Consider the following 22,247-nt stretch of genomic DNA (forward strand, 5'->3'; position numbering starts at 1 on the left):
AAATATGTTGGTTGAGTTAATAAGAAGATTCACTTGCAAGGAGCTTAGCACTTGCTTCCACCATTTGTGCATCCTCCTGTAACAAGCATACTAAAAATATTACAAGTTAGGCCAGCCGAGAGGCTTATTTGAATATTTAGTAGTGAAAGCAAAACAGCCTCTGCCTCATCAGAACACGACAAGTCAAGAATACCAATGATTTCTATAAGAAGAAGCCCAACATAAACAACCATTAGGAATAATATGCCCTCCTTCCATATTACAGTGGAACCTCAGTTTTCATTGGTAATCCATCCAAAAAGAATCGATGAAAACCGAAACCAATGAAAACACTCCAAAAAAAATAACAAAAACACATTTGTGGTGAATAAACATAGTGTTTAATGCTGAAAACAGAAACAAACAATAACACTAGGACCAGCTTCAGAGCCAGTGGACCAATGTCGCACCAGAAAGCTGTCTAAAGAGGTCTGTTTCTGATGCCTCTTTAAGATTTGTCTGAAATTGGGCAAAACACTGTCATTAAATAAGCTGCAGACACGGCCTGAAACAGCTTTGTCCGGGTGATTTTTCTCCACAAACCCCTGCACCTTACTGCAAATTGTTGAAAACCGAGGCAAATTGATGAAAACCGAGACAAATTTTTCACTGAAAAAATCGATGAAAACAGAAACCGATGAAAACTGAAGGCAATGAAAACGGAGGTTTCACTGTACCTACTTATTTCAAATTTGTGGGAAACTGTGACGTCTCTAGCCTGGGTAGGAAAGAGTGGCATGATCCAGCTAGTTCTGAAAAACTGCACACACACAAATCTTCAGAAGACAGGTTTCTGCCCATTCCACCCTAGGCAGTTTGAGTGTCTGATGACCACCAGGAGCAAAATTTCAGGTGGCTCATGAGGGCTGCAGCAGAATGAAAGTTCTGTGGATCATTCCCCATATGCCAGCAGTAGGTTTGAAACATGCTCTGGACAGCAAGAACTCATGAATCAAGCAATTGGATCTACATTTTAAGGTTTACACACATACTCCTTTGATGTTTACCTTGAAAGATCATATTGCTCCATAGTCTGTGGATCTGTCACAACACATTCTATGGGTATCTCTGGACAAACATAGCTAGTATACCACTTGAAGTTATATGTGAAATTATCTTCCACCTAAATTGTCATGACCACACAGAGAAAAACAAACAAACAAGCAAACCGTAATTAGCATGGGTGAAAACCAACTACATACTGGCTTGAATACTGCCGTGATTCCCAGAGGTACAAGCAGAAGCGTTTCTAGGCAAACTGGAGCCCGGGGACAAAACCTGAGTTTGGCGTCCCCCCCACCCCAATCTCAGTATGGGCAGCCACCCTCCCTCACCACGACCAAACAATGATTTTTTGTACCAGCTCACAAAACACTTCCCACTCCCAGCAAAACATACATGGCTCTCTCCCTACCAACTCTCTTTCCTAATTTTGTCCTCATACCAACCCTATGAGGTAGGTTGTTAGCCTGAGAAACAGCTCCAAGCCACTGCAAGTGGGTATTAAGCATGTAAATCTCTCACAAATCACCCCCAGCAAAACATTCACCAAATAAATGTCAGCAACATCTCTCACAAAACACCTTCAGTGGAATCCACCCACAAACAGCATTACTTTCAATGGTGTTTAATCTAGGGAGCCCAGATTCTCCTTTTAAATCCACCTTAAAGCGAGAATCTGGGGTCCCCAGTTTAAACAACATTGAAAGTGATGCTGTTTTGGGGTGAGTTCTCCCCCACCCTGAAACAGCATCACTTTCAATGTTTAAACTGGGGACCTCAGATTCTCCCTTTAAATCCATGATGAGGGGGGGTGGATTTAAAAGGAGAATCTGGGGCAATTTCAGAGGTGCCTGCTGTCAGAGGTGCAATTGTTACGCTAGCAGCACCAAACTTTCAGGGTATCTTTAGGAGACTCTCCTGATGATACCACCCTGGTTTGGTGAAGTTTGGCTCAGGGGATCCAAAGTTATGGATCATCAAAGGTGTAGCCCCCATCTCCTATTAGTTCCCATTGGAAACAATGGGGGATAGGACACCCCCTTTGGGAGTCCATAACTTTGAATCCCCTGAACCAAGCCCCACCAAACCTGGGTGGTGTCATCATGAGAGTCTCCTGAAAAATTCCTGAATTTTTGGTGCTGCTAGCCTTAAAACTGCACCCCCTACAGGCCACAAACTGAAAAAACACTAAAAAATACAAAGAACACAGAAACAAGCCTGAATTTTTTGCGCCCCACCCCCATGTGACCAAATGGGGATGTCTGGGGACATTTGACTCCCTATGTCCCAATGGCAGATACACCCCAGGCACAAGGGAAGATAATTGCCAATCCCTTTACCCCCAACAGGAGTCTTCCTATTCTCCCACCACCACCTTCCTGAGAGTCCCACAATCCCCAGAGTAGAATTTCTGGGTGTCTGTGGCTGCTGTGAAAGACAGTAAACACTGAACATTATCAGCCCCACCTTAAACCTGAGGAAATCCAGGCAGTATGCAAACCCTACAGCTCATTAAGGAAAGGTGTAATTTTCTGTTTATAAAATATGTTGTTCTGCTCTCATGTGAAGAAGTTCAGCTTGAACTCTCAGAAACAGGAGTCCAGAGAATTTAATGGCACCCGCCGACACATGCATCCTTCTAGACCAGCAGTTCTCATTCAGAGGCTCACAGAGACATATATTCACAATTAACCAAAAGAATCAGCCAAAAGAATCACATGCACTTCCAGCCCTGGAGTGAAGACTGCACCATTAAAGAGGTGCGCAGCTTACCCATGCCTCTGGCAGCACCTGTTTCAAGATGGGAAGGGAATTATCTGCCAACTACAAGCCCCAACAGGAAATAGGGCAATTTCCACACTTGGGAAAAGTGCTCAGAACAGGCACGGTTGATTCCCAGCTCTTCACTGTTTCAGACAATACAAGGAGTGTGCACCATTTTTTCCAGTATTTTTCAGGCTGAATAGACCCAGAAATTTTCAATAAATCTGAAAAATCCATACACCTGTACCAGTATAGGGATTTTATTATTGTTGTTTTTTTCAGAAATTTGAAATGTTTCAGGGTATTAAACCTGAACTCCCAACATTTCTCACCGCCTCCAAACTCCATGAGTGTCTTGAAGTTAGAGTGCTCAGCTCTCTGCCTCTTGCTGACTCCAACACCCACATGGACTTCGGTGGCAACTGGTGGTGCAGAGTTCAATGCTGGGCCCAGTCAGCCAGTCGGCAAGTTAGTGGGGAGAAGGGATTCCCTCATCAGTCTTTTTTTTTAATGGTGGTGGAGCCAAAGTGGCCCCCATAATGATGAAAAAAATCAGCATTATTTGTGATCCACTTTTTTGGCCCCCTTAAGTCACTGCCATTTGGGAGGGGAGGTGGTTAGGGTTACCAAAAAGGTATCTTCTCAGTGGGAGGAGGGGTGTCAATTCGGCTTTGTTGAAAGCATACCCATAGACCAGTGGTGGCGAACCTATTGCACGGGTGCCAGAGGTGGCACTCAGAGCCGTCTCTGTGGGCATGTGTGTACAGAGTTCATCATGGGGGGGGAATCACCCCCCCCCACACACACACACACACACAAATCTAGGCTGGCCTGGATACAATCCTTTACCTGGGACTGAACTCGGTTGCTGGCAATGGGGCTTGCTTCTGAGTAAACCCTCCTAGGGGAGTGATTCACCCATTTGAAGTGTTGCACGGCTGCTTCACCAAGCTTACTCCCGAGTAATGCACGCCTCAGAGCCAACTATTTTTTCTAAACTAAAACCTCAGTATTCAGGTTAAATTGCTGTGTTGGCACTTTGCGATAAATAAGTGGATTTTGGGTTGCAATTTGGGCACTCGGTCTCAAAAAGATTCACCATCACTGCCCTAGACAATACCATTTTGCGTTCTAACATCATTAAAAATAGTTATACCGATATCTCTACTTAGCTCCCCTTCAAAGAAATACAAACCAACTGATATAAGTCCTTTTTAACGATATTTTATAGCAAGCTAATGCAAGTAGTTGTGAGCTTTCCATCCAGAGGAATAAACACGCCACAGAAATCTATAGGGGACAGCCTCAGGCAAAGAATCTATAAACCTGAAACCAACCTCTATGTGTAAAAAGCAGGAATACACTTCAGCACTGGGGCCTACTGAAAGTGTTCATGTGGGGTTTGGGCAACCAATGAATTGAACTGTTAGGTGCTTAGCAAGGGATCCGTCACTACAGTTTTAACCTGCAAGTTTGTTCTTTTAAGAAAGTTGTAAATTGTTTAAAAACTATTAGTAGTTGGCGTTATATAATTATTTTAATCAAATGAGGAACATCAGACTATACCACCTTCATTTCTTACCTGATATTCAGGTTGACCCGCGCCTGCCTCACGATCACACAAGAAAGTTATGTGAGTAGACCGATGTGTGTGCTCCTCGTTATTATAGATTGTGCCATTTTTGTAGTCCAACTGAACCATTCCATCATAGTAGGAGAGCTCAGAACTGGGAACTCCCAGACTCCACTGACCTTCGCCACTGAAAGTGAACATAAGAACATAAGAACATAAGAACAAGCCAGCTGGATCAGACCAAAGTCCATCTAGTCCAGCTCTCTGCTACTCGCAGTGGCCCACCAGGTGCCTTTGGGAGCTCACATGTAGGATGTGAACGCAATGGCCTTCTGCGGCTGTTGCTCCCGATCACCTGGTCTGTTAAGGCATTTGCAATCTCAGATCAAAGAGGATCAAGATTGGTAGCCATAAATCGACTTCTCCTCCATAAATCTGTCCAAGCCCCTTTTCAAGCTATCCAGGTTAGTGGCCATCACCACCTCCTGTGGCAGCATATTCCAAACACCAATCACACGTTGCGTGAAGAAGTGTTTCCTTTTATTAGTCCTAATTCTTCCCCCCAGCATTTTCAATGAATGCCCCTGGTTCTAGTATTGTGAGAAAGAGAGAAACATTTCTCTCTGTCAACATTTTCTACCCCATGCATAATTTTATAGACTTCAATCATATCCCCCCTTAGCCGCCTCCTCTCCAAACTAAAGAGTCCCAAACGCTGCAGCCTCTCCTCATAGGGAAGGTGCTCCAGTCCCTCAATCATCCTTGTTGCCCTTCTCTGCACTTTTTCTATCGCCTCAATATCCTTTTTGAGATGCGGCGACCAGAACTGGACACAGTACTCCAAGTGCGGTCGCACCACTGCTTTATATAAGGGCATGACAATCTTTGCAGTTTTATTATCAATTCCTTTCCTAATTATCCCCAGCATAGAGTTTGCCTTTTTCCCAGCTGCCATGCATTGAGTTGACATTCCCATGGAACTATCAACTAAGACGCCTAAATCCCTTTCCTGTACTGACCCCTGTAGCGTGTATGTGAAGTTTGGATTTTTTGCCCCTGTGTGCATCACTTTACATTTTGCTACATTGAACTGCATTTGCCATTTCTGAGCCCACTCACCTAATTTATCAAGGTCCGCTTGGAGCTCTTCGCAATCCTTTGTGGTTCTCACCACCCTACCTAATTTGGTATCATCTGCAAACTTGGCCACCACGCTACCCACCCCTACTTCCAGGTCATTTATGAATAGGTTAAAGAGCACTGGTCCCAAAACGGATCCTTGGGGGACACCACTCCCGACATCTCTCCATTGTGAGAACTTCCCATTTACACCCACTCTTTGTTTCCTGTTTCTCAACCAGTTTTTAATCCATAGGAGGACTTCCCCTCTTATTCCTTCATTGCTGAGTTTTCTCAACAGTCTCTGGTGAGGAACTTTGTCAAAGCCTTTTGGAAATCAATGTCCACCGGTTCACCCCTGTCCACATGCCTGTTTGCCCCCCTCAAAGAACTCTAGTAAGTTTGTAAGACAGGATTTGCCTCTGCAAAAGCCATGCTGACTCTTTCTCAGCAGGTCTTGCTTTTCTACATGTTTTATAATGTTATCTTTAATGATAGATTCTACTAATTTACCAGGAACAGATGTCAAACTGACTGGCCTGTAATTTCCCGGGTCCCCCCTAGATCCTTTCTTAAAGATTGGTGTGACATTGGCCATCTTCCAGTCTTCAGGGATGGAGCCTGATTCCAGGGATAAGTTGCATATTAAAGTGAGAAGATCAGCAATTTCATGCTTGAGCTCTTTAAGAACTCTTGGGTGAATGCAATCTGGGCCAGGGGATTTGGTAACATTTAGTTTATCAATGGCTGCCAGAACTTCTTCCTTGTCTACCACTATCTTCGCTAATTCCTCGGATTCGCCTCCCAAGAAGCTTGGTTCAGGTGCAGGAATGTTCCTCACCTCCTCTTGGGTGAAGACAGATGCAAAGAATTCATTCAGCTTCTCTGCAATCTCCCTGCCATCTTTTAGCACACCCTTTGTTCCTTTGTCATCTAACGGGCCTACCGCTTCCCTTGCTGGCTTCCTGCTTTTGATGTACTTGAAGAACTGTTTGTTGCTGGTCTTGATGTTCGCAGCCATGCGTTCCTCATAATCCTTTTTTGCCTCCCTTACAGCTAACTTGCTTCTCTTTTGCCACCATTTGTGTTCCCTCTCATATTCTTCATCAGCCAAACTGGACTTCCATTTTCTAAAAGACATTTTCTTTTTTCTGATAATTTCCTCAACCTCTCTTTGTAACCATGGTGGCTTTCTTTTGGACTGGGTGCTGCCTTTTCTAACCTGTGGAACACATTCCAGCTGAGCTTTTATTACTGTGTTTTTAAATAACCTCCAAGCATCCTGGACAGTTTTGACTCTCTTGATTTTCCCTTTCAGCTTCCTGCGCACTATCCCCTCATCTTGGGGAAATCTCCCTTTCTGAAGGCTTATGTAAGTTCATTAGTAGTTGCCACTTGTTCAGACATGCTGAGATACTGAATCTGACAGCATTGTGGTAGCTGTTCCCTATCGGCTCAACAACACTGACTTCCTGCACCAGGTCCTGGGTCCCACATAGAATTAGATCTAGGATCACCTCTCCCCTGGTTGGTTCCACAACCATCTGCTCTAAGCCACAGTCATTTAGCATATCCAGGAATGCTCTCTCCTTACTATGACCTGAACATGCATTTTTCCAGTTTATATGGGGATAGTTAAAATCACCCATTACCACTACATTTTTGTTTTTGTTGGCCTCTCTAATTTCTTTTTCCATCTCAGAATCCTCTTGTGCACTTTGGTCAGGGGGACGATAATATATTCCTAATATTAAACTGTCCTTCACACCTGGTATTGATATCCACAGTGATTCTGTAGGGGAACCAGCTCCCCTTGCATTGTCTATTTTATGTGATACTATGCTCTCTTTGATGTAAAGGGCAACTCCACCCCCAATGCGCCCTATCCTATCCTTCCTATACAGCCTGTAGCCTGGTATAACAGCATCCCACTGGTTCTCCTCATTCCACCATGTCTCTGTAATGCCCACTATATCAAAGTCCTCCTTCAAAACTCTGTACTCTAGTTCCCCCATTTTAGGTCGAATGCTTCTACTATTAGCATAGAGACACCTGTATACCCTGTCTCTGTCCTTAACCTGGGATTGATGTGCTTTACCCTCAAGTCTTTTGTAGACACTATCCCTTGTCACATGCACATTGCTATGTTCCTCGCTTGTATGTGGTTGATTTAGAAAAACCTCCCTCTCTGTCTGCAAAATGGAACTTGAAGAGAAATGGAACTTCATATATTTTTTACAAAAGCAGCTCCAGCTACATAGCTCTTCTCCAGTGATGGAGAAACATCGGCTCATGCTGCGCTATCAGAGTAGGGCAAGTCCTGCACTGCAGCAAAGCCAGTAAACAGCCCATCACATACTACATTAAAGTTCACTGCCACAACTGAACTGGATCTAAATACCACTGGGAAGAGATGGAGGTATGACACATCTGTCAAACAGCAGGCATTCAGAGGTTCCATCCCACCCAGTATCTACGCTTCAACAAAAAATTGAACAACACGAGTCACAGTGTTCACCGGGAAGTCTTTCTACTAAGCGTTTTCCCACTGCAGAAAAATGACATAATTGCAAGGATCCAGATTCCTGCTGAACTAGACTTGAGCAGCGAAGGTTTTAAACTTGAAGCTCCAAGATAGTACCCTAACCTCTAAGGCTGCAAAGCATTACGCTTCTGCAACTGAAAGGAGTTAAAGCAGCAGTCTGGTCAAGGCATTGGGGGGAGGATCTTCTACCTGGATGGGTGCAAGTCCTTGGGCTCCCCTGCAGCCCAGCTGATATTTTCATATGTTCTTTTAAACAGTCTTCATCTCATACAGTGTAGGAACAGCTAATCCTAAGAATCTTTAGTCAGAAGCAAGTCCCACCGAACTCAGTAAGTGAGTGTTACAACAATACTGACTCTTTCACCCATACACAATTAGGCAAGCAAAATCATAAATAAAGGCTTACTTTTTCTTTACTTGGCATGCTGCTGAATTTTGTCCACAGAGCGTGTTTGAAACAGCACCACAAATATTAATATAAAAGTTATAATTGCTTGTATTTACTGCATAGCCTCTGTCCATCGCCAGTGGTGATAAGTCAAAGGAATATCCTAAACAGAAATGTATTTATTTTTTAAAAGCAGTTTAGTATAGAAGCTACATCAATGTCCTTGCCCCATCAATCAGCAGGTTTTCACAAGACAGAATATGCACCTCTGCAGTTCAATAATATTTCATGACTACATTCAGAATCCTGACAAGTCTTGGCGGCAACAGCTAATTCCTGTGCTTGCATTCTTCCTTTCCAACCGCCTCCTGCTCTCTCAGAGGGCAACTGAAATGCTGACCTGGAAAGCCTTGAACTTGGGATTTGTTGCAACATCTGAATGCAGGAATCTGAGTAAGCTGCAGTTTTCCTCCCACTCAGATGGTTTATGAGGATGAAGCAAACTCCTTGACCAGGAGCCTGCAGCTCGATACTACAGCCCACTAGAACCTGGTTTAAGGCCTTCCCAAATGAGGATTTTTTCAGGGATGGAGCATGGGAACAGTCTGTGCACCTCATGGACAAAAGTTTCTCATGTCAGAGTGTGGCCCATGAGTTACAGTGGTGCCGTATATTGGTGGTTACAGACATCTGCTCCCTTTATTAGACTCTTAAATGTCCCACGTACACATAGCTACACTTACCAATATTTGTACATTTAATAAAGGAAAAAACTAAAGCTGCTCTAGCAGCTAGACTTAGGAAAAAAGTGAAAGATGGTGTTTGCAAGACTTCATGGATAGCTAGGCATGATCAGCCATTCAATACCACCAAGTGCCTGAGGAAATGGCTATACTGGTTTAGTTTGGCTGAGCAGGTGCCATTTAAACACAGTTCAGATATAACTCAAGTTTGTAAAAAGCTGGAAGCAAACTATGGTTAAGAAACAGAAGATGAAAAGAAGTTAATGAGGATTTCGGCACACAATGAATTCGATACAGATCTACAAGTATTTTGGAAGACTAAATATTTACCTGCTTGTGAGTCAGAAACCCTGCAACTGTCGCCTTTAGTTTTAGACAGGACACAGGCGGCAGCCGTATGCCATTCAAACTTATATAAGCACTCATCATGCCCAGAGTTCATCAAAACAGGAGCACTTTCCAGATAGCCTGGTAACAAAACAGCAAGACAACACTGAACTGAACTGCTACATTTATTTTGGGGGGTGGGAGGGGCCTGCCTAATTCTTTTGATAGCAATTTTTTTATTTGTACTTAATCTTTGTAAAATCGAACACACACAGAGAGATAAAAGTTCACCAAACTGTGAAGTGCTTATTCCATAAAGACTCCCAGTACCTTCTGAATTGAATATTAACCCTTAACCCCTAAAAACAATTTTTTAGCACTTGGTCATTAAGGATCGAAATGAAATTAAATCTTTAGCATCATTACTGATAAAAGTTTCACTTTTTCTCCATTGGTGCTTATTAACCTTCAAAACCACTAGACATCAATTTTTTTTCTGTTTTGTCAAAATACTCTATCAAGGGTTTCCATTTGTCCATAAACCTAGTTAAATTCTTTTCAACCACATTCACTCTCAAGAAGCAAGCTGGATGGTAGGGCTGGGCTGGCCTTTTTCATTTTGATTTCAATACACTATCTGATAGTTTGCTTCATTACCTTCAGTAGTTTTCTTTAACTATCGATTAACTTCACGAGAGCTGACAGTTTGCATTACCTGACAGCAGACACTTCCCCCATGCCCCAACAATAATTGATTTATGTGCTGAATCCTGTAATAAGAGTCTACTCAGTCTCTTTGCAGGAGAACACCATTATGAGCTTGTGCATCATCTCCCTCCATTTATTATCACATTTCCTTGCCTCCATAATGTAATTTCACTAAGATGGAGCAGCCAGAAAAACATACTATTTGTGGTATGGATTTCCAGCAGAATCTATAGTTTGATGCTCAATTTATGCAGGCCACATGCAGTCTGATGAAACTTATGGCTCAGTAGTCTTTAACATTCTGACATTCATGGAAGAAATCGGACAAGAGAAGAAAAATCAGATTCCTAAAGAAAGCTACTGAATAAGCAAGGACAGAAAGTCAGGTTGGTAGAGAGATTAGGATTCTGTTCAAATTCTTATGCAGTCATGAAGCTTCCTTGGTAATTTTTGATCCTTTACTCTCAGTCTAACTCATGAAGATAGCCTCAAATGTGCTGCCAAAGGACTTTTGAAGAGTGCAGCATGACGAATCCTTCTTCAGGGTTTTCCTCTCAGACATCTTATTAGGAGACACTTCATGCTAAAACTTTTGTTAAGGCTGAGGTGTTATGAAAGTATTTTGTAATCCAGATCCCTGCTACCAGCTCACCTTTTTTGAGATCATCAGTCTACAGAGGACATATAACAGCAATTAACAATTCCGTAGCCCACACCTACCTGAGTAAGTAGAAAAAGCTACCACATGGTAACATACAAGAGAGAGAGAGCAATAACATATGACTCTACTATCATAAGTGAGATAGGAACTGACACAATGGCCTTGTCATGATTGGGATAGTGCATGAGGTCCCTACCATGTAACACAAGCTGCTTTTCTGATATGAAGGAAGTTGGCAAGACTGCTGGACCTGACTGCTACTGGTTTCCACAGTTTTTCCAATTTAGCTGTTCAAGATGGTATGAGAAATATCTTTGTTTTAACCAGCCTCTTAAAAAATACACACAACAGGATTCACTCACCTGGCTTGCATATAAGGGATATCCTGGTTTCAATTTTCTTATTTTGACCACAGTAGTCACCATTAGAATAGACAAGCTGAATAGTCTCTCCAACTTTTGTGGGTGGTGACATAAATGTCCCAAGGTTTTTTGTACCATTTTTGCCTAAAGACGCACAAGAGAAATACAGACATCTGCTTTAATGAAAGTTTTACAGAAATGGAAACATGAATCTTAGAGTAAGTCCTCCTGAAAAAATAGCACAATTCAGTTGTTGAGGTGCGGGGGAGTGCTGCTTTAAAGCCCGCCAGCTGCCCAGATCACCCCATGGCTTGCGAGCCGCAAACGGCTCTTTCCTGCTTGTCGTGCGGCTCCTGGCATGGCCCCTTCCTCCCCTCTCTGGGGCCTTTCCACAGCAATGTCCCCCTCTCTCTTGTCTCTCTCTCCTCCTCTCTCCTAGTCACCTCCTCTCTCCTTTCCACCCTCCACTTTCCCCAGCTTCTTCCTTCTCCTCGGAGCCTCGTTCGGCCGCCCCACCCCCCTTAAATCCTGCCCCAGCGCCTTCTGGGGCGTTTCTCCCCTCATCCTGCAACGAGGCCAGGCCGGGGAGAGTTGTTGCCGCCGTGACTCGCTCGGCGGCCTGCCCCCGCAGCGCTCGGCCCGTTGTCCCTCAGGCCGGGTGCTGGGCACCTTGCCGCCGCCGCCGCCGGGGCTGCGTGGCCAGACCGAGGCCTGCCGGCGCCCGGCGTCCGGCCCGTCAAGTCTGGGGAGGAGCCTCCACCCACGCTCCCGCATGAATGGGGAGCGTGCAGCCAGCATCCCGGCCTGAACCGGGCGCTGCTTTTTTCTCCCCTCCCCTCAGGGTAGAATCCTGAGAAAAAAGCAGCGCCCGGCTCAGGCCGGGATGCTGGCTGCACGCTCCCCATTCATGCAGGAGCATGGGTGGAGGCTCCTCCCCAGACTTGACGGGGTGGGCGCCGGGCGCCGACGCAGCTGCGCGCCCCAGCAGCAGCAGGCCTCGGTCTGGCCACGCAGCCCCGGCGGCGGCGGCAAGGTGCCCAGCACCCGGCCTGAGGGACAACGGGCCGAGCGCTGCGGGGACATTGAGTCTGTATTGAAAATCAAATCCACTCCAGGCTAAAGAGAAACACAGTGAACTCTTAAAAAAAAAACCTCAGCAGGCCCTCTTATTTTTAAATAGTCCTCATTTCACAAATCAAATCTTGTATTTAGATATCATGAATAAACCAGAGTTTGTTCAAGATGTGAATGATTCTAAAATCCTCCAGTTTCCTCCCTCCTTACTTTGCATGCTATGCAAGATAGGGCTTTTCTTGTTTTAGGAAATCTTTGTTCTAACCACAGTTTTTAATTACATCTGCATTTGGGCACTTTAACACTTGCCCACCAGCCTGATTTGTAGACTGCTTCACTAAGACAAGTGCAGTCATGTTTACTCAGCAAACCGCATTTACTAGCTAATTTACTAATGTTTACTAATGTTCTTATTGCCTACCTAAAATGCAAAAACTGAAGTGGTTCTCAAGCATCTGGCAGGCCATAATCTTTCTTTGTATATTTTAATATCATGCGTCTCCCATTACCATTATATCCACAAGATAGTCAACAACATTCTTCTTAAAACCTAATGACATATCCCGCCTCACAAGTCTGGGGAGGAGCCACTCCACCTGAGCCGGGCGCTGCTTTTTTCTCAGGATTCTACCCTGAGGGGAGGGGAGAAAAAAGCAACGCCCGGTTCAGGCCGGGATGCTGGCTGCACGCTCCCCATTCATGCGGGAGCGTGGGTGTCCGGGGGGTGCCTGGAGGCTCCTCCCCAGACTTGACGGGGCGGACGCCGAGCGCCGGCGCAGCTGCACGCCCCAACGCCCCAGCAGCAGCAGGCCTCGGTCTGGCCACGCAGCCCCGAGCCCCGGCGGCGGCGGCAAGGTGCCCAGCCCCGGCCTGAGGGACAACGGGCTGAGCGCTGCGGGGGCAGGCCGCCGAGCGAGTCACGGCGGCAACAACTCTCCCCGGCCCGGCCTCGTTGCAGGATGAGGGGAGAAACGCCCTAGAAGGCACTGGGGCAGGATTTAAGGGGGGTAGGGTGGCCGAACGAGGCTCCGAGGAGAAGGAAGAAGCTGGGGAAAGTGGAGGGTGGAGAGAGAGACGAGAGAGAGAGAGAAGAGAGAGAGGGATAGATCTGTGGAAAAGCCCCAGAGAGGGGAGGGGGTTGAATGTAGTACAGATGGGGGGGGGGGGGGCTGAAAAGATAACTGAAAGCTGGGTAGAAATATTAGAGACAGAACAAGGGGGAAAGGAGGAAACAGAATGGGAAAAGGTCACAATCAGGGTTTGAAGCGGACCCTGACGAGAAGGCAGAAGTTGAGGAAAGAGGAGAGTTGCCCTTTATACAAATCGTGCGTCAAGGTAAAAAACCCAAATACTCAGTGTTTTCTTCATTTTAAATGCCAAAAAGTAGTTGCGGCTCCATGAGTTTTCTTTTCCGTGGAAAATGGGTCCAAATGGCTCTTTGAGTGTTAAAGGTTCCCTACCCCTGCCATAGCCTAAACAGACTTATGCCACATTTTTTCCGTGGCATAAGCCTGCAGCCATGGAGGATAACATTCCCGTGCAGGATTGCTAGTGGAAATAAACTAAAATCAGCTCCTCCCCCCTGGGAATGGCCCGACCTGCCCACCTCCACTGCACCAGTGTCCACTCAGATGCTAGTGTAGCTCCCCAGTGGTGCACACTCTGGGTTTGGCTGCCACAGAGCTGTGTGGCAGCCAGACACTGTGTCTTTACTCTCTCCACTGGCATGGGTGCCTCTTACACCACAAAGGGAGGCAAACGCACTGGCAGGGCCTTCGCTGCTCCCAAATGCCATTTCACCCCACTCGCATCCAGACTGGGACATAAACCTTGTAGAAAAAGACCAGAAGATTTTTTGTGTCTCAGGCTGAAAAGCAAGGAGACATCCTTTCTGAGAATAATGTTACAATCACTTAAAATTCAGCCCATTTATTCAGCTGCTGAAGACAGACAGCAAGACATCATATCATGTGAACCAAGGTGGGGAAAACATTTTAAAGCCCAGCTAGTTGGTTTATTAGCCACTGCTGCCATAACCAATACCAGGAACGAGAGTTCTGAGTATGCATGCTGAATTTTTCGACATATCATGCAGTTGAAATGCAGAGCGTCTTTCTGGTTTCAGGGTTTCCTTTAAAGTCAGTAAAAGAAATGCCAAACGTTCATACTTTGACTTTTGGCATGAGAGTTGAAAATGCAAAGCAATATTATCATGAAAGCAAGCCTGGGAGAGCCAATGCTTGTTTCAGTAAAGACCTGCGTCCTTTTCTCCAATAACTCCAACCAGCTGAGGTCTCAACGATTTTTTTAATTGAAAAACAGAAATAAAAGAAATAAAACATAAATGCAGTTAAGAGATTGCTCAGCTGATTACATTCCTTTTGGTCCTTTTGTCCCCATTCTGGGAACCCATGGCCCAGAGATGCTTCTCTGACCACGTCTCAAGATGGAATCCAAAAACCTTTGTTTTCCCCCTCTCAGGAAAACTCTGTTCAGGCCACGAGGTAATTTAGGCCTTTGAAGTTTCATCCTGGCACCTTTGTATGTCTTCCTGTTCTTTCTCCAGGAGATCAAAAGGCAAAGATGCTTTTCACAGTCATGTGTGATTTTGCGAGTTTTACAGTACTATCCCATCACAAATATTAACTTTGAAAAGAAAAATTCTGCAACAGATACTTGAATTTCTATCAACACTCATCCATTTTGACCAGATCATGCAGCATCTTGCCACCACAAGAGAGCCTGGGTTCAGTCACATACTCACCAACTGAGCAAACAGATGCCTTTTCTGAACAGTTTGCTGCCCCTCCTTTCCGAAGTACATTGTGACAGATGTTTATAAAAAAGTGTCTCTTTTCTGCTTCTACAAGAGTACCGTCTACAGCCTCCCAGTTCTGTTCTGACTCTAAAGGTAAGAAGTAACATGTTTACATTAAGAAACATTTTTAGAAGATAGAGCTGTTTAAATGGATCGAACTTACACAGGTTATTTGGTCTTTTCTTAAATGCACATGGGATACAATGAATGCACAATGCAAACTGTTTAAGAAGGTCACCAAGGATGTGCACATCTAAAGTAAATACAAAAACTCGGTTCTTATAGTGACTTGTCATTGCTGATGTGGTCCAAGGCAATGGGAAAGAAATCCCATCCAAAGGAGCTAGTGACAGACACTTTTCTTTTTGGGGAAAATTAGAAAAGCAAACAAAGAGGCTCATCTTATGCTTTTAAGTAATACATACTGCAGCAGTGACTTCGTTTTATTGCATTATGTTCAATGGACCAGAATGCCTAGAGGCCCTGTTCGTGCATTACAGTGAAAGCATGAACAATCCGCATGCAAGGAACAGTAACATGTGTTTCTTTATAAATCAGTTGCATGAGTTAAATGGAACATGAAAATTACTCTATGTATAAATAAAAAAAAATCAAGTGTGCACTGCACAGAGGTTGGATATGTGTTCACTGTAACTTGCAGAAGGGACTAGAGACATTTTTTTTTATTTCCCAGCCGTTAAGAGCTTCAATGGCTTTAAAGATCACCAGTGCCTGATATTTGCCTGGCAGTGATGTATGATCGCTGTCTGTTTGAAAGGAAAGAAACAGTTGAGTTTACTACTTAAAGCATCTTCTCTACACATGGCATTTGAGATGGCTTAATAAATATGCTAGCAGTCAAGGTGACACATTTTAAACAATCATACCAGAATGGCGGATAAGTCGTGCTAAATCGTAGTGTTTCTTCTTATCTGCAATCCTGCAAGGGAGATCTTCCTTTTCTCCAACACACGCGTATTTTGTCTTCCACGTGAATAAATAAGTGCAGTCTGTTTCACCTATGTATTCTGGGGCTCCTTTGCCATCGTTGACTTTTGGGAGTTCCCGAAAAAAAAGGAAGATCAATTATGAAATAAGATAAGCAAGAATAAGGGTAAAAAATGAAAGATACAAATCACAGCTAGAAAGAAAGTACTTCAAGCAAAAGAAATGTCTATAAAAATGTCTATGCAAACTGAAAGATTATCTCACAAATTTAACATTGAACTATATAAAAAGGTTGTAAAAATGCAAGTACTGTCCTGCTGGATTACAGCAAGGAGCCCTGTAATTTTCCTTACACATGAACATCTAATGGCTCTGGAGAGCTTGCAAGGGGGGCATAAGAGGTAGGGGACACCCCCTGCTTTCCCCCCAGAATTTAAAACTCAGAGGTGTACTGCCTATGATCATGAGAGCTGCACCTCTCATGGCTAACAACTAGCTATACACCTGTCCTCCATAAATTTGCCTCATGCTTTAGTCACAATGACATTTCCCTAAGTGGTGAACAATCCATGACTAGAGTCTGAACCACACTGTGGCAGCAGGGTCCTCATCTACATATGGAAGAAATTGTATCTGTGGAAGAATGTAGTTTTCAACGTTCTTTTTTTTTTTAGGGGGAAGCAGCATGACAGCTCTTGAGCAAGAGGACTGCCACTGCTCAAAGAAGTCCACAGACCACCTGCACATTCATTACCTGCTGTCTGATTGCATTCAAAGTTTATGACAGTCATTCGCTGGAAACCAGAGCTGCAAGTATCTCCTCCTGGGTATGTGAGAATGAGGTCCCCATCAGCATACCTGATTAAGAAAAGAAAAAACAAAGCGCTTTCTCTTACATCAGACTATTATTGCTAATCAGAAGTCAATTGGTGGCCCAACTAATCAATCGGCTTTGAATCTGGCCCAGAGGTCTCTAAGCAGAACTGTCGGTTTGGGCCATAACTTCAGTCACATGGTTTATTGTGATGGTTACATGCCTAATCACAATAATTTTGAGTGGATAATGTTGTGTACGCATTCACAAAAAGCATCAAATATCAAGGACAATGTTCCAAGCGGCGCCTAGTTACAGCCCTTTCCATTCTGCGGCCAGCTATGTTCACAGTTCAGCTGCATCAAAGAATGAAATTAGCATTTGCAGATCAATATGCAGAACAGCTTTTCTTTAGAAACAGCTTCAATTAGGAGAATCCAGCACACTTACTTCCCCCTTTTAACGTATAAGGCATTGCTGTGTGCCAAACCTGCATTGTAAGATGGAAATGTACAGCATCTCCCAATACAGCTGCCCCAACCATGTGACTGAAGGACATAAGCTAGAAAAATACTATTTTCATGAAACATAATATACTGGATGAATCAGTATTGTATGATGCAGTTTTATCATACACGAGGGAGATTGTAAACATCAGGACAAAAGATAGCTTTGAAAAAGTAGGCAGTGTAGCTTGGGTCTCGCTTTTTCAAACATTTTACATTCAGAGCCACCCACCACCCAAATGCAGGAGTCTAAACATGTGGGTCTAAAGAATAAGGTTATCATTTATGAAAAGATACAGCAGAGTCCTGGCTAGCACCAGTGGTTGCATACCAACACATTAAAGACAAACCTTTCCCACCATGTTTTCAATTTGATTCTGGGGTTGGTTTGTTTGGACACACTGGTATGAAAGGTACATTGGACAAATATAACAGCAACAAATGGGAACCTACAACAAAATGTTGTGAATTATTTTTCACATTACCCAAAATGGCTGCAATACTTTCATCAAATGGGCAACCCGCCCCCCCAATTTGGCACCCCTTTTCAGGCATCCTCAGAACAGGGCTACTGAGGCAATCCCAGTAGATGATCTCCCCAAAGTCCTAACAATGGCTAGAAAGAGGAGACTGCTCTACCCCTTTCCAGCTATTCTTGAGTTTCCAAGAGCCTATCAGTTGAGACATTTCCAACAGATGTTCCCTCTGCCCCAATGGCAGAGGACCTGGGAGGACTTGTGGGGTTGGGGAAACCTCAAAAGCAAAAAGAATTTTCCTCCACTATCATACCAGCTACATTTGCTTAGACTATTTTTACCTACTTACAATTTACACAACAAAGTGATGCCCACTGACACAGTCCTTAGTGCCCGCCAAATGTTTTAAGGAAGTGAGTGGGGCCAAGTGAGGCTTCTGGACAGCAAGGCTGTGCAGATTTTTTAAAATGTCACTTTGGCAGCAGCTGCCACCATAACACAAGGATCTTCACTGGGTGACTGAAAGTAATCTGGGGCAGCTCTTTTGTGGACTGCTCCACCTCCTACAGCAGCCATTTTATGGCTGCACCTATCACGCTATGTGAGAGTTCCAAAAGTGCCTATGGGCTCAAAAAGGTTGGGAAATCTGTTTTATACGTTATTTCCTTCCAAATCCCTGAGTGATAACTAGACAAGATTACTCTTGTGCCCGGAATCTTGCCTATGAATATCTGACAAGTTCCTAAGATATGTAGAAAAAGACATTCTAACACAGTGGTTCTCAACCTGTGGGTCGGGACCCCTTTGGGGGTCGAACGACCCTTTTGCAGGGGTTGCCTAAGACTCTTTGCATCAGTGTTCTCAATCTGTAAAATGGATAAATGTTAGGGTTGGGGGTCACCACAACAGGAGGAGCTGTATTCAAGGGTCGTGGCATTAGGAAGGTTGAGAACCACTGTTCTAACAGCTATGTCAAGCACACACCTGAGGGTTTGGTTTGCAAATCTTCCTGCCACTTTATGCTGATTAGTGTGAGGTTTGGATTGGCAAGAAGAAATATATGCATCATTTCCACAGTCGCCAGCAGTTGTTCTCCCACATACATTCAGATAATAGTAATACTCTTCTCCGTCTTTAGCAAGATATGCAGAGACATGCACTAGAGAAAAGGAAGATAACAATAGCTGAAACACAGCTCCAGGGAAGTGGTTAAGTGAAGACACACAGAGAAGAAGGTGCTCAACACAAAACAATACATGTGACTGAGTTTCCACATCCTCATAGCTGCATCATGATTTGGTCCTTTCAAGCAGACACTTCAAAAACTCAAACAATTGTCATACAGCAACAGAATAGTCTGTCACTAAATGTAATTATGGAAACAGAAGTAACAGTAGAAACCCTCATAATTACAAGTCTTTCCCCTCCTCATTTAATTTTACAAAGGCGCTCTGCAAGAATTCACAGTTGCTTCTTCCTATTTTTGGGGAGCAGAATTCTGGTTGTCTACAAGCCCAAATTCTGAAGCAATTAATGCTTCATGTGATAAAGTGCTCATGGAACTTTCTTTCACAGGAAGAACTGAGGGAGGGGAAGCAGTGCTTGTTTAAATACATCCCCATATTAGTCTCCATGTACATGGATACCTAATACAATGGGGGACGATGACAACTCCTAGCTCAGTTTTCTCCCTGACAGAGTTAATTTCATAAATTCAAACACAAGTCTAGAAGTGTTTTGAAACCATCCAGGAATGTGGCAACGGGCTTGACAGATGCTCAATTTGCCTCTTCAGTCTGCCCTCATCACTTAAACACATCAGTGCTAGTATTGAAAGAAAGGTGCTTACCAGGATCTTGTGTGAGGGGAGTCAAATTTACATAGACATCATGCTGCTCATTAGTCAGAGTACAATTTTTACTCTCTAAGTAATCCCTGTGACAGGCAGATTCTGTAACCCATTCAATCTCATACCGACAGTTGCTCTCAGCGGTGAGTTTGGGATATGTGTCCTGATGTGGAAAAATATGTACAGGCAATGTAATCAAAAGATTCAAAGAAAGAAAGATAGGCATGAGTAACTATCCATATCTGCAGGTCTGGATGGTTATCTCCAGAATTAACTCACACGAACGTGACCCAAAATTGCCCACTTTATTATATCAGAACTCTAAATTCAGGTCCAGCCTTTTATGAGGAAGTTTACAGACTTCTATTTTAATGATTATAATTTTGATTATTTACTGCCTCGCCAATGTCTGTTTTAAGATCTTCTGTGTAGCACAAGTAGCAAATCTGTAATGTTTCCACCTGGGGCAGGGGTGGTATGAGAAGCATCTCGTATAACGGAATCTCTGCTCACCCACACACTAGTTTCACAAACATCCTCTGGTGGAGCTGGGGGAGCAACTTAGGTTAAAAAAAGTTATCATGCACAACAGCACTTCCTGAAACAGAATCACTTCACCTTTTGTACCTTAGGGCAATGCTCAGTAAAATAGCTGGCTGGTTTTTCTCATCTCTATCGGTGTTCAAAAGAACGTGCAAAAAATTACTGTAGTCCAGATTCCCTTCAAAACAATTATTCAAAATCAGAAGTTATACTAGCGACATACCTTGACCTGGATGACCCAGGCTAGGCTAATCTCATCAAATCTCAGAAGCTAACCTGGGTCAGCCCTGGTTAGTATTTGGATGGGAGACCACCAAGAAGTACCTAGGTTGTTATGTAGATGCAGGCAACAATGGCAAACCACCTCTGATAGTCTCTTGCCTTAAAAACCCTACTGGGTTGCCACAAGTCAGCTGTAACCTGACGACACTTTACACACATGCACATGTGCTAGCTATGCAGCCATAGCACTTAACTTCATGGGACTGTTGCACAGCTACTTTGTCCATCCTCAATCAGCATTATGGGGATCTGCTTTACAAGGCTCTCATAACAAGCTGGGATCTATTGTAAGCCACGATCTAAGATGAGCTAAGCAGTGTTTGTAGAAATCAACTTCCCTGCATTGCTCCCCGCAGTGTAGGCTGGTGTACCCTCTAAAGCCATGCCTCTGAGAGGCCAAAGGACCACCCTATAGTATGGTGCCTGCAGTGGGAGGGGAGAACAGGTGAAAAATCATATATACTCCTTTTCCACTGGTGCATTTGGCAATGGGAAAACCCCGGGGTTGAATCCCACAATCTGTGAGCTCAAAGATCACAGATCTTTCCTTCATTTCCCTCCTTGCAGCAGTTCCTTCAGGCACTGAAAAGTTGATTCCTGGGGGCAAGTGAGTCAAAGCGTTGAATGGGGTGAGGGGAAAAGAAGGGGATGAAGAGATGCTTTTTCAATAAGCAGAGCTTCACTCATAAAGGAGGAAAGGCAGCTCCACTCCTTATAAGGTTGTTGTGGAGTTGAAGTGGGGCAGGGACGAACCACATATGTCACCCTTAGCTCTCTGGGAGAAAACAGAAGTTAAATATGAACTAGACAAAAACAACCCAACTTCCCCAGCAGCACTGCAGTCCATTCCTCCCTCCCACGAACACCTTCTTGGCTATTAACACAAGCAGTTTCTGCATACCCAGGAATCAACATTACTGGGATTGGAAGGGACAGCTGGGGGAAGGGAGAAAAGAGGAAAATAGTATTAGAATCTAAACCAATAAACTGAAAATGCTACTGTACCACAGCACTGTTCAATGGGCTCTTTCAAATGCCGATACGGCTGCTGCCATCCAACCTGGCATATGGAAACAAGAACCCCAGCAGCAGCAAAAGAGATGAGGTATACCATTGTGGTACACAGCTAACATTTGAGTCGAAGTTTCTCAAGCGCAGCAACATTTATAATATAAGTGGTGTTTAAACATAGTTGTTTGATATACAATAGCTGCTGATTTATACTGCGCTCTCTCATCTTTTGCATGTTTCAAATTTTACATCTACATAGTGGTCTTTATGTTTTAACTTTGATGGGAATTTTAGATCTGAAGGCTGGATCCATCAGTTTAATGACCTGAGCACCATAGACCAAACGTTAATTACGGGAGATTGTAGTTACCTCTCCTCTTCTCCCCTGTGGGCACACAAAAGTAATTGTAACTGCTGGGTTATGACCGTGACAAAAATCTGGCTTCTTTTCCTGATTGCTAAATTGTCTCTCGTATGTCAATACGAGCCTGGAACGAAAGAAGAAAACCATATAAATACAATGTGAAATATTTGTTCCAGCTAGGAGGGGATTTCAAATATGTAAGACAAACCAAAATACCAGGAACAGGACCAAACACTGCCACTTTACCACCTTTAAGGAGCATTTTTAATTTAGGCAGTCACCAGAAAATTCAGTGTCTTTGGATGCACAAGATTTGTGTCACTTCTGACCA

At 44.0% G+C, this 22,247-nt stretch overlaps 1 protein-coding gene across 1 annotated transcript in view; it reads right to left on the bottom strand.

The window, feature by feature from the left end:
- The window catches only part of IGF2R (insulin like growth factor 2 receptor), an 83,864-nt gene that overhangs the window by 43,214 nt on the left and 18,403 nt on the right, over positions 1 to 22,247 (bottom strand). Inside the window, exons 7-17 of the mRNA XM_048487772.1 lie at positions 21,923 to 22,040; positions 19,717 to 19,879; positions 18,852 to 19,026; positions 16,826 to 16,929; positions 16,011 to 16,175; positions 15,070 to 15,210; positions 11,232 to 11,375; positions 9,504 to 9,641; positions 8,449 to 8,593; positions 4,388 to 4,565; positions 1,047 to 1,162 (exon numbers count right to left, since the gene is read on the bottom strand). Coding sequence (XP_048343729.1) covers positions 1,047 to 1,162; positions 4,388 to 4,565; positions 8,449 to 8,593; positions 9,504 to 9,641; positions 11,232 to 11,375; positions 15,070 to 15,210; positions 16,011 to 16,175; positions 16,826 to 16,929; positions 18,852 to 19,026; positions 19,717 to 19,879; positions 21,923 to 22,040 — 1,587 coding nt within the window. The remainder of the gene's footprint in view (positions 1 to 1,046; positions 1,163 to 4,387; positions 4,566 to 8,448; positions 8,594 to 9,503; positions 9,642 to 11,231; positions 11,376 to 15,069; positions 15,211 to 16,010; positions 16,176 to 16,825; positions 16,930 to 18,851; positions 19,027 to 19,716; positions 19,880 to 21,922; positions 22,041 to 22,247) is intronic.

The sequence above is a fragment of the Sphaerodactylus townsendi genome, linkage group LG01 (assembly GCF_021028975.2).
Source record: "Sphaerodactylus townsendi isolate TG3544 linkage group LG01, MPM_Stown_v2.3, whole genome shotgun sequence".
Taxonomy (NCBI): Eukaryota; Metazoa; Chordata; class Lepidosauria; order Squamata; family Sphaerodactylidae; genus Sphaerodactylus; species Sphaerodactylus townsendi.